Raw genomic sequence first — 12495 nt, forward strand, 5'->3', positions numbered from 1 at the left:
GCGGGGGGGGCACCGCGAGCCGGGACGGGACGGGTGTGCGGGGGGGGCACCGCGAGCCGGGACGGGATGGGTGTGCGGGGGGGGGGACCGCGAGCCGGGACGGGATGGGTGTGCGGGGGGGGCACCGTGAGCCGGGACGGGACGGGTGTGCGGGGGGGGCACCGCGAGCCGGGACGGGATGGGTGTGCGGGGGGGGGGGACCGCGAGCCGGGACGGGACGGGTGTGCGGGGGGGGCACCGCGAGCCGGGACGGGACGGGTGTGCGGGGGGGGCACCGCGAGCCGGGACGGGATGGGTGTGCGGGGGGGGGGACCGCGAGCCGGGACGGGATGGGTGTGCGGGGGGGGCACCGTGAGCCGGGACGGGACGGGTGTGCGGGGGGGGCACCGCAAGCCGGGACGGGATGGGTGTGCGGGGGGGGCACCGCGAGCTGGGACGGGATGGGTGTGCGGGGGGGGCACCGCGAGCTGGGACGGGATGGGTGTGCGGGGGGGGCACCGCGAGCCGGGACGGGATGGGTGTGCGGGGGGGGCACCGCGAGCCGGGACGGGATGGGTGTGCGGGGGGGGCACCGCGAGCCGGGATGGGATGGGTGTGCGGGGGGGGCACTGTGAGCCGGGACGGGATGGGTGTGCGGGGGGGGCACCGCGAGCCGGGACGGGATGGGTGTGCGGGGGGGGCACTGTGAGCCGGGACGGGACGGGTGTGCGGGGGGGGCACCGCGAGCCGGGACGGGATGGGTGTGCGGGGGGGGCACCGCGAGCCGGGACGGGATGGGTGTGCGGGGGGGGCACTGTGAGCCGGGACGGGACGGGACGGGTGTGCGGGGGGGGCACTGTGAGCCGGGACGGGATGGGTGTGCGGGGGGGGCACTGTGAGCCGGGACGGGACGGGACGGGTGTGCGGGGGGGGCACTGTGAGCCGGGACGGGACGGGTGTGCGGGGGGGGCACCGCGAGCCGGGACGGGATGGGTGTGCGGGGGGGGCACTGTGAGCCGGGACGGGACGGGACGGGTGTGCGGGGGGGGCACTGTGAGCCGGGACGGGATGGGTGTGCGGGGGGGGCACTGTGAGCCGGGACGGGATGGGTGTGCGGGGGGGGCACCGCGAGCCGGGACGGGACGGGTGTGCGGGGGGGGCACTGTGAGCCGGGATGGGATGGGTGTGCGGGGGGGGCACCGCGAGCCGGGACGGGATGGGTGTGCGGGGGGGGCACCGCGAGCCGGGACGGGATGGGTGTGCGGGGGGGGCACTGTGAGCCGGGACGGGACGGGACGGGTGTGCGGGGGGGGCACTGTGAGCTGGGACGGGATGGGTGTGCGGGGGGGGCACTGTGAGCCGGGACGGGATGGGTGTGCGGGGGGGGCACCGCGAGCCGGGACGGGACGGGTGTGCGGGGGGGGCACTGTGAGCCGGGATGGGATGGGTGTGCGGGGGGGGCACCGCGAGCCGGGACGGGATGGGTGTGCGGGGGGGGCACCGCGAGCCGGGATGGGATGGGTGTGCGGGGGGGGCACCGCGAGCCGGGACGGGATGGGTGTGCGGGGGGGGCACTGTGAGCCGGGACGGGACGGGTGTGCGGGGGGGGCACCGCGAGCCGGGACGGGATGGGTGTGCGGGGGGGGCACCGCGAGCCGGGACGGGATGGGTGTGCGGGGGGGGCACCGCGAGCCGGGACGGGATGGGTGTGCGGGGGGGGCACCGCGAGCCGGGACGGGATGGGTGTGCGGGGGGGGCACCGCGAGCCGGGAAGGGATGGGTGTGCGGGGGGGGCACCGCGAGCCGGGACGGGATGGGTGTGCGGGGGGGGGGGGCACTGCGAGCCGGGACGGGATGGGTGTGCGGGGGGGGCACCGCGAGCCGGGAAGGGACGGGTGGGGCAGAGGGGGTCCGAGTCTCAGTGTGGGGGGGAGGGGGTGTGACTAATGCATCAGGCGGGGGGGCTCTCTGCCCCGCCCCGGCTCCATCCCCCCCCGTGCCTTCCAGGCCCTAGTGAAGGTGCTGTCTGGCCGCAGGCCCATGCTGTACAGCTTACAGACCTCTCTGCCCAAGCTGCCGGTGCCCAGCGTGGAGGCCACCGTCCGCAGGGTAAGAGGTGCCCCCGCCGGTGGCCGTGGAGAGCTGGCTCCCTGCCGGCGGGGGCGCCTGTGCGCTCGCGGGAGTTGCAGCCGGGTTCGCCGGCGCCCGAGGGCGGCCGCAGGGGAGGAGCCCTTGGGAGGGGCCGGAAGGCGGCCCTGGGAATGATGGGGGAGGGCCGGCGATGGGGAAGGCGGGGGCTAGCACCCCGGCTGGCTCTAGAACAGGGCTGGGCAGAGTGTGGCCTGGGGGCCGGACGCCCTGCCGGGACCCTCGGGCGCACAGCGCCTGGCTGGAAAGCACAGGCCATGCGGCTCTCTGCTCTGCCGGGAGGGAGGGGCTTTGTGGAAATGACTGGCCAATAGGAGCTGAGAGATTGGCCTGGAGGCGGGGGCAGCGCAAACCTCCCGGGGCTGAGAGCCAATGGAGGGAGCAGCTGCTGTTCCAAGTGAATCATAGAATCATAGAATCATAGGACTGGAAGGGACCTCGAGAGGTCATCGAGTCCAGCCCCCCGCCCTCAAGGCAGGATCAAGCTCCATCTACACCATCCCTGACAGATGTCTATCCAACCTGTTCTTAAATATCTCCAGAGAGGGAGATTCCACCACCTCCCTTGGCAATTTATTCCAATATTTGACCACCCTGACAGTTAGGAATTTTTTCCTAATGTCCAATCTAAACCTCCCCTGCTGCACTTTAAGCCCATTACTCCTTGTCCTGTCCTCAGAAACCAAGAGGAACAAATTTTCGCCTTCCTCCTTGTGACACCCTTTTAGATATTTGAAAACCGCTATCATGTCCCCCCTTAATCTTCTTTTTTCCAAACTAAACAAGCCCAGTTCATGAAGCCTGGCTTCATAGGTCATGTTCTCTAAACCTTTAATCATTCTTGTCGCTCTTCTCTGTACCCTTTCCAATTTCTCCACATCTTTCTTGAAATGTGGCGCCCAGAACTGGACACAGTACTCCAGCTGAGGCCTAACTAGTGCAGAGTAGAGCGGCAGAATGACTTCACCAGTTTTGCTTACAACACACCTGTTGATACAACCTAGACTCATATTTGCTTTTTTTGCAACAGCATCACACTGTTGACTCATATTCAACTTGTGGTCCACTATGACCCCTAGATCCCTTTCCGCCATGCTCCTTCCTAGACAGTCGCTTCCCATCTTGTATGTATGGAACTGATTGTTCCTTCCTCAGTGGAGCACTTTGCATTTCTCTTTATTAAACCTCATCCTGTTTACCTCTGACCATTTCTCTAACTTGCTAAGGTCATTTTGAATTATGTCCCTATCCTCCAAAGAAGTTGCAACCCCACCCAGTTTGGTATCATCTCCAAACTTAATAAGCGTACTCTCTATCCCAATATCTACATCATTGATGAAGATATTGAACAGTACGGGTCCCAAAACAGACCCTTGAGGAACTCCACTTGTTATCCCTTTCCAGCAGGACTTAGAACCGTTAACAACAACTCTCTGACTACGGTTATCCAGCCAATAATGCACCCACCTTATCGTGGCCCTATCTAAGTTATATTTGCCTAGTTTATCAATAAGAATATCATGCGAGACCGTATCAAATGCCTTACTAAAGTCTAGGTATATGACATCCACCGCTTCTCCCTTATCCACAAGGCTCGTTATCTTATCAAAGAAAGCTATCAGATTAGTTTGGCATGACTTGTTCTTCACAAACCCATGCTGGCTATTCCCTATCACTTTATTACCTTCCAAGTGTTTGCATATGATTTCCTTAATTACCTGCTCCATTATCTTCCCTGGGACAGACGTTAAACTGACCGGTCTATAGTTTCCTGGGTTGTTCTTATTCCCCTTTTTATAGATGGGCACAATATTTGCCCTTTTCCAGTCTTCTGGAATCTCCCGTCTGCCATGATTTTTCAAAGATCATAGCTAAAGGCTCAGATACCTCCTCTATCAGCTCCTTGAGTATCCTGGGATGCATTTCATCAGGACCTGGTGACTTGCTGACATCTAACTTTCCTAAGTGATCTGGGGCTGCAGCAGGCAGGGAGCCCGGCCTGCTTTGGGGTGCTTCAGGGCTGCTGGCCGGGAGACACTGAGGGTATGTCTACACTACCCCGCTAGTTCAAACGAGGAGGGTAGTGTAGACATACCCTTAGGGAAATACCTCCCATCCAGAGGCTGCCCCTGGCATCCCTGCCCCTCCTGCACCCCAACTCCCTTCCCCGCGCTACCCTCCAAACCCTCTGCACCCCCTGCCCCAGGTCACCCCTCCCTCCAGACCCTGCACCCCTCCCCCAGGCCGGAATCCTCTCCTGCTCCTAAACACCCTTCCAGACCCTGCACCCATTCCCCTGCCTCGTCTCCCCCAAATCCTCTGTAGTCTGCACCCCCTTCTCCCAGGTCACAACTCCCTCCGAGACTTGGCACCTCCTCCTACAGCCCCTCCCCAGGCCAGAATCGTTTCCTGCACCCACACTCCCTCCCGGACCCTGCACCCCAATGCCCTGACCCAGCTCACAACCCTCCTTCACCCAAACTCCCTCTCAGACCTCACACCGTGTCCTGCACCCCACTCCCTTACCCCGGGCGCCCGTCTGCTCCCAACCTCCATCCTAGACCCGGCGTCTCCTCCACAGGAAAGTGCGGCCCTCGACCACTTTCCTAAATCTTGGCGTGGTCCCCACCAAACATGATTGCCCAGCCCTGTTCTACGAGGAACAGGGTGAGTGTCTAGGATGGAAACAGGAACATTCCTTGTCTGACTTATACAGCAGGGCTGCGTCTAGACTGGCAGGATTTTCCACAAATGCTTTTAACAGGAAAGTTTTCCGTTTAAAGCATTTGCAGAAAAGCGCGTCTAGATTGGCCCGGACAAAAGCACTTTTTGTGGAAAAGCGTCCGTGCCAATCTAGACGCTTTTCCGCAAAACAGTCCCAGTCGCCATTTTCGCCATCGGGGCTTTTTTGCGCACAACAAATCGGAGCTGTCTGCACTGGCCCTCTTGCGCAAAAGGATTTTGCCCGAATGGGAGCAGCGTAGGATTTCCGCAAGAAGCCCTGATTTCTTACAGGAGATCGGCAGTGTTCTTGCAGAAATGCAAGCGGCCAGCGTAGACAGCAAGTCTTGCCAGTCTAGACACAGCCCAAGGGTGTTTGTGCCTGTGCTAAGTGTATTAATAAACTATTTTGGTCAATACACAAGAACTCCGATAGTGTGAGTCCCCGCCTCAGGAATGATTAAATACTGGCCCTGGGACAAAGGACCTGTCAGCCCTAAGGGTAGACACTGGAAATTCAGAAGTGATGTAACACCAGGAAATGGGGTGGAGGGGGGGGGGGAGGATGGACGACTCTCTCAGTGACTCATCTCACCACCATCCTGTGGCGGTGAGTTCCACAGGGAAGCCGTTTGCCTTTCCATGTATCGCTCAGCTCCCCCGAGTGTTCCTTGTTGTTCTCTTATGGGACTAGCTGGCCCCGTCCTGCCTTTCCCCAGAGCAGCACCTGCTGGGCTTGGGGGGGCTGGGGGGCAGTCTGCGTTCTACTGCTCAGCCCCGCAGTGGCCTGCGCGTAAACCCCGTGTGACGTAGTGGGGGTACTTGCTGGGCTGTGGTGACCCCTGCTGTCTGGAGCCAGACCCAAAGGTGATGCCAAACTTGTTGAACCAGTGGCCAGACACCCCCCATGGAGAGGAACAAAGGAAGGTGGATGCTGCCCTGGCTGGGGGGCAGGGCTGGAAGAGGGTTAGTTAGTTCCTGTCTGGAAAGCAGGGGAGAAGGAGCTGGGGAGGGGGCTGGGACTCCCCTATCTCAATGGGGGCACTGAGGCCTCTTAGCCCCAGTTCCTGTAACCAGATTCCATCTGTGCTGCGCTGTGCTGGAGGAGCAATAAACCACCCTCAATTCCACTGGCTGGGGGAGTCTGTTTGTGCCATTTTGGGGTGCAGGAGACGGGGGACCCCAACGCGCTGTCACACCCCATGAGGGGGTCAGGTGGCCAGACTGCAGGAGAGCAGTGGTGGGGACGTATGTCAGCCCCAGCAAAACAGATCCCTCCTCCCGGGGCAGACCCAGAACCAGCAGGGAGCTGCTAGACTCAGGGCAACTGGGCCAATAAAAGAGCGGGAGCCAGTGAGGACCCAGGGCAGGGGGGCGGAGGCAGGACGTGGGGCCTGGCCCCAGCAGAGAGCCTGGCGGTGGCTTGGGGCCGGTCTCGCGGGAGAAGGGTGGACGGGGGAGCCGGCGAGCGTCCCTGAGGCCAGGCTGGGGCGCCCAGACCCGGTGCTGCTCGGGGGGCGGGGGGGGGGCCATACTGCCCCCCAGAGCCCGGACCCAGGCTGGCCCTGTGTCCGCAGTACCTGGAGTCGGTGCGCCCCCTGCTGGAGGATGAGAAGTACCGCGAGATGGAAGTGCTGGCCAAGTCCTTCCAGCAGCACACGGCCCCCCGGCTGCAGAGGTACCTGGTCCTCAAGTCCTGGTGGGCAACCAACTACGTGAGTTCCCTGCCCTGTGCACCGCGTGTCTGGAGCCAGCCCCTCCCCCGGCCTGCATCCCCGCTCCTGCCCCTCCGGAGCGCCCCCCTCGCCATGCCTGCACGCCGGTGCCGGTCTCAGGGGCTCTCGGGGAGGGGCTGGGCCGTGCCGGGGTCCGCGTGCCTGGAGCGGGTGCAGCCGGTGCCGGTCTCAGGGGCTCTCGGGGAGGAGCTGGGCGTGCCGGGGTCCGCGTGCGGCTGGAGCGGGTGCAGCCGGTGCCGGTCTCAGGGGCTCTCGGGGAGGAGCTGGGCCGTGCCGGGGTCCGCGTGCGGCTGGAGCGGGTGCAGCCGGTGCCGGTCTCAGGGGCTCTCGGGGAGGAGCTGGGCTGTGCCGGGGTCCGCGTGCCTGGAGCGGGTGCAGCCGGTGCCGGTCTCAGGGGCTCTCGGGGAGGGGCTGGGCCGTGCCGGGGTCCGCGTGCCTGGAGCGGGTGCAGCCGGTGCCGGTCTCAGGGGCTCTCGGGGAGGAGCTGGGCTGTGCCGGGGTCCGCGTGCGGCTGGAGCGGGTGCAGCCGGTGCCAGTCTCAGGGGCTCTCGGGGAGGGGCTGGGCCGTGCCGGGGTCCGCGTGCCTGGAGCGGGTGCAGCCGGTGCCGGTCTCAGGGGCTCTCGGGGAGGGGCTGGGCTGTGCCGGGGTCCGCGTGCGGCTGGAGCGGGTGCAGCCGGTGCCAGTCTCAGGGGCTCTCGGGGAGGGGCTGGGCCGTGCCGGGGTCTGCGTGCCTGGAGCGGGTGCAGCCGGTGCCGGTCTCAGGGGCTCTCGGGGAGGGGCTGGGCTGTGCCGGGGTCCGCGTGCCTGGAGCGGGTGCAGCCGGTGCCGGTCTCAGGGGCTCTCGGGGAGGGGCTGGGCCGTGCCGGGGTCCGCGTGCCTGGAGCGGGTGCAGCCGGTGCCGGTCTCAGGGGCTCTCGGGGAGGAGCTGGGCGTGCCGGGGTCCGCGTGCGGCTGGAGCGGGTGCAGCCGGTGCCAGTCTCAGGGGCTCTCGGGGAGGGGCTGGGCCGTGCCGGGGTCTGCGTGCCTGGAGCGGGTGCAGCCGGTGCCGGTCTCAGGGGCTCTCGGGGAGGGGCTGGGCCGTGCCGGGGTCTGCGTGCCTGGAGCGGGTGCAGCCGGTGCCGGTCTCAGGGGCTCTCGGGGAGGGGCTGGGCTGTGCCGGGGTCCGCGTGCCTGGAGCGGGTGCAGCCGGTGCCGGTCTCAGGGGCTCTCTGCGCAGGTGAGCGACTGGTGGGAGGAGTACGTCTACCTGCGCGGACGCGGCCCCCTCATGGTCAACAGCAACTTCTACGCTATGGTGAGCAACCGGGGCCGGGGGGCAACCTCCCCACGACCCCTCCCCCCCAGCGCCCACCCTGCCCCCGCCGCCCCCAGCGCCCGAGCCGCGCCCCAGCCTCTCTCTTCCGGCTGGGCCTGGGGGCGGCCGTGACCCTTCTCTGTCCCCGTTGCCAGGATTTCCTGCACGGCACGCCCACCCCCCTGCAGGCGGCCCGGGCCGGCAACGTCACACACGCCATCCTGCTCTACCGGCGCAGGCTGGACCGCGAGGAGTTTCCCCCGGTGAGTGGCCGCGCCCCGCGGGCTGGGGGCCGAGGGACCGTGCGTGAGCCCTGCCTCTGCTGTGCTGCAGGTCATGGCGCTCGGCGTGGTGCCCATGTGCTCCTACCAGATGGAGAGAATATTCAACACCACCCGCATCCCCGGCAAGGAGTCAGGTACCCGCCCCGGGGCTGGGTGGGGACGGGGCCCCCGACCCCCTGCTCCCTTCCCCCACAGCCGGCCCCGGAGCCACGGCCCGTACGCCCGGGGCCCAGCAGCTCCGGTCCGCCAGCAGGCAGATATTGGGCGTCTTGCCCCCGGGCCCGGCGCTGCCTGGCGTGTTGCCCCCGGGCTCCGTGCTGCCTGGCGTGTTGCCCCCGGGCTCCGTGCTGCCTGGCGTGTTGCCCCCGGGCTCCGTGCTGTCGGGCGTGTTGCCCCCGGGCCCAGCGCTGCCTGGCGTGTTGCCCCTGGACCCCACGCTGCCTGGCGTGTTGCCCCCGGGCCCCGTGCTGCCTGGCGTGTTGCCCCCGGGCCCCGTGCTGCCTGGCGTGTTGCCCCCGGGCCCCGCGCTGCCTGGCGTGTTGCCCCCGGGCCCTGCGCTGCCTGGCGTGTTGCCCCCGGGCCCCGCACTGCCTGGCGTGTTGCCCCCGGGCCCGGCGCTGCCTGGCGTGTTGCCCCCGGGCCCGGCGCTGCCTGGCGTGTTGCCCCCGGGCCCGGCGCTGCCTGGCGTGTTGCCCCCGGGCCCGGCGCTGCCTGGCGTGTTGCCCCCGGGCCCCGCACTGCCTGGCGTGTTGCCCCCGGGCCCGGCGCTGCCTGGCGTGTTGCCCCCGGGCCCGGCGCTGCCTGGCGTGTTGCCCCCGGGCCCGGCGCTGCCTGGCGTGTTGCCCCCGGGCCCGGCGCTGCCTGGCGTGTTGCCCCCGGGCCCCGCGCTGCCTGGCGTGTTGCCCCCGGGCCTCGCGCTGCCTGGCGTGTTGCCCCCGGGCCCGGCGACTTGCCCCGGCGCGGATGCGGGTGCCCGGGTGGCGGGGTGCTGGCGGTGACGGCTGGTGCGTCCCTCGCGCAGACACCGTGCAGCACCTGGCGGACAGCAGGCACCTGGCCGTCTACCACCGGGGCCGCTTCTACAAGCTGTGGCTCTACCAGGGCGGGAAGCTGCTGCTGCCACGGGACCTGGAGCTGCAGTTCCAGCGCATCCTGGACGACCCCTCGCCCCCCCAGCCCGGGGAGGAGACGCTGGCGGCCCTCACTGCTGGGGACAGGTGGGGCAGGGCCAGGGGCTGGCCGGGGGCGCTGCCAGCGGGGGGGCCCAGTCTGGGGAGCCCCGGCCCAGCGAGCTGCTGAGGGAAAGGAGATCGCCCAAGGGAGGACATGGCTTAGGCTGGGCCCGTGGGGTGGGCGGAGGGGGCGGGGGCCTGGTCCGGGGGGTGGGAGGAAGGGAAGGGGGAGGGGGCCGGGGGTGGGAGGAAGGGAAGGGGGAGGGGACCTGGCTCATGGAGTAGGTGGAAGGGGAGGGGAAGGAGGAGGGGGCTCGGGCTGTGGGGTGGGAGGAAGGGAAGGGGAAGGGGGCCTGGCCTGTGGGGTGGGCGGAGGGGGAGGGGCTCGGGCCGTGGGGTGGGAGGAGGGGGAGGGGGCCTGGTCCGGGGGGTGGAAGGAAGGGAAGGGGGAGGGGACCTGGCTCGTGGGGTGGGGTGGGGTGGGAGGAAGGGAAGGGGGAGGGGGCCTGGTCTGTGGTGTGGGAGGAGGGGGAGGGGGCCTGGCCTGTGGGGTGGGAGGAGGGGAAGGGGCTCGGGCCGTGGGGTGGGAGGAGGGGAAGGGGCTCGGGCCATGGGGTGGGGGGAGGGGGCCCAGCCGTGGGGCAGGCGGAGGTGGAAGGGGGAGGGGGCCTGGCCTGTGGGGTGGGAGGAGGGGGAGGGGCTCGGGCCGTGGGGTGGGAGGAGGGGAAGGGGCTCGGGCCGTGGGGTGGGAGGAGGGGAAGGGGCTCGGGCCATGGGGTGGGGGGAGGGGGCCCAGCCGTGGGGCAGGCGGAGGTGGAAGGGGGAGGGGGCCTGGCCTGTGGGGTGGGAGGAGGGGGAGGGGCTCGGGTCGTGGGATGGGAGGAGGGGGAGGGGGCCTGGTCCAGGGGGTGGGAGGAAGGGAAGGGGGAGGGGGCCTGGCCTGTGGGGTGGGAGGAGGGTGAGGGGCTTGGGCTGTGGGGTGGGGGGAGGGGGCCCAGCCGTGGGGCAGGCGGAGGTGGAAGGGGGAGGGGGCTGGGGCCAGCCAGTGGGGGAGGGGTGGGTCGGATGCCCGGCGGGGGCCTGTCCCAGCCCTTTGACCTGCCCGCGTCCCTCCCCGCGGCTCCGGCAGGGTCCCGTGGGCCGAGGCCCGGGCCCGGTTCTTCAGCCGCGGGCGGAACAAGGCGTCGCTGGCGGCCATCGAGCGGGCGGCCTTCTTCCTCACGCTGGACCAGGACGCGCAGGGCTACGAGCCGGGCCAGGAGGACAGTCTGAGCCGCTACGCCAAGTCCCTGCTGCACGGCCGCTGCTACGACAGGTGGGGCACCGCCCCCCGTCCCTCGCCCCTGCGCCCCCGTCCCCCGCCCCCCGTCCCTCGCCCCTGCGCCCCCATCCCCCGCCCCCCGTCCCTCGCCCCTGCGCCCCCGTCCCCCGCCCCTGCGCCCCCGTCCCCCGCCCCCGTCCCTCGCCCCTGCGCCCCCGTACCCCGCCCCTGCGCCCCCGTCCCCCGCCCCCCGTCCCTCGCCCTGCGCCCCCGTCCCCCGCCCCTGCGCCCCCCGACCCTCGCCCTGCGCCCCCCGACCCTCGCCCTGCGCCCCCCGTCCCCCGCCCCTGCACCCCCCGACCCTCGCCCTGCGCCCCCCGTCCCCCGCCCCTGCGCCCCCCAACCCTCGCCCTGCGCCCCCCGTCCCCCGCCCCTGCGCCCCCCGACCCTCGCCCTGCGCCCCCCGACCCTCGCCCTGCGCCCCCCGTCCCCCGCCCCTGCGCCCCCCGACCCTCGCCCTGCGCCCCCGTCCCCCGCCCCTGCGCCCCCCGCCCCCCAACCCTCGCCCTGCGCCCCCCGTCCCCCGCCCCTGCGCCCCCCGACCCTCACCCTGCGCCCCCCGACCCTCGCCCTGCGCCCCCGTCCCTCGCCCCGCGCCCTCCGACCCTCGCCCCGCGCCCCCGACCCTCGCCTTGTGCCCCCCGTCCCCCGCCCCTGCGCCCCCCGACCCTCGCCCCTGCGCCCCCCGACCCTCGCCTTGCGCCCCCCGTCCCTCGCCCCTGCGCCCCCGTCCCCCGCCCCTGCGCCCCCCGACCCTCGCCCTGCGCCCCCGTCCCTCGCCCTGCGCCCCCCGTCCCTCGCCCCTGCGCCCCCCGACCCTCGCCTTGCGCCCCCCGACCCTCGCCCCTGCGCCCCCCGTCCCTCGCCCTGCGCCCCCCGACCCTCGCCTTGCGCCCCCCGTCCCCCGCCCCTGCACCCCCCGACCCTTGCCCCTGCGCCCCCCGTCCCTCGCCCTGCGCCCCCCGACCCTCGCCCTGCGCCCCCCGTCCCTCGCCCCTGCGCCCCCCGACCCTCGCCCTGCACCCCCCGTCCCTCCCTGGCTGCTGCCGTGCACCCCCATCCCCCGCCCCTGAGCCCCCCGTCCCTCCCTGGCTGCTACCGTGCGCCCCTGTCCCTCACCCCTGCACCCCCCCGTCCCTCCCTGGCTGCTGCTGTGCACCCCCATCCCCCGCCCCTGAGCCCCCGTCCCTCCCTGGCTGCTGCCGTGCGCCCCCATCCCCCGCCCCTGCGCCCCCCGTCCCTCCCTGGCTGCTGCTGTGTACCCCCATCCCCCGCCCCTGCACCCCCCCGTCCCTCCCTGGCTGCTGCCGTGCACCCCCATCCCCCGCCCCTGTGCCCCCGTCCCTCCCTGGCTGCTGCCGTGCACCCCCATCCCCCGCCCCTGTGCCCCCGTCCCTCCCTGGCTGCTGCCGTGCACCCCCATCCCCCGCCCCTGTGCCCCCGTCCCTCCCTGGCTGCTGCCGTGCACCCCCATCCCTCGCCCCTGCGCCCCCATCCCTCACCCCTGCGCCCCCCGTCCCTCCCTGTGTCTCCTGCCCCTGCACCTCCTCTCCCTTGTCCCCCACTGGCCATCCCCGTGTGCAACCCCCGCCACTGCCCCCCGTCCCTCGCCCTCCTCCTGCCACTGCACCCTTGCCCCCCGGTCCCGCCGCCTGTGCTGTCTATTTTTATAATCCTGTGTTCGCTCGGGTGTTGCATTCACTGTTTGTCTTGCGGGGTTCTATGTGCTCCAACTGTCCTGTGTGGTGACGCTGGGTGTGGCTGGGTGCGTGCCTCAGTTTCCCCAGGCCCTGCAGCACTAGCTGTGTGAGGAGGGGGAGGCCGGGCGGGACTCACTGG

At 69.9% G+C, this 12495-nt stretch overlaps 1 protein-coding gene across 1 annotated transcript in view; it reads left to right on the forward strand.

The window, feature by feature from the left end:
- Positions 1 to 12495, forward strand: part of CPT1B (carnitine palmitoyltransferase 1B) — a 58144-nt gene that overhangs the window by 12644 nt on the left and 33005 nt on the right. Inside the window, 7 exon segments of the mRNA XM_075916719.1 lie at positions 1987 to 2088; positions 6426 to 6563; positions 7802 to 7879; positions 8035 to 8142; positions 8213 to 8297; positions 9185 to 9380; positions 10465 to 10650. Of these exon segments, the coding sequence (XP_075772834.1) occupies positions 1987 to 2088; positions 6426 to 6563; positions 7802 to 7879; positions 8035 to 8142; positions 8213 to 8297; positions 9185 to 9380; positions 10465 to 10650 (893 nt within the window).

Source organism: Pelodiscus sinensis, unplaced genomic scaffold (genome assembly GCF_049634645.1).
Source record: "Pelodiscus sinensis isolate JC-2024 unplaced genomic scaffold, ASM4963464v1 ctg58, whole genome shotgun sequence".
Lineage (NCBI taxonomy): Eukaryota > Metazoa > Chordata > Testudines > Trionychidae > Pelodiscus > Pelodiscus sinensis.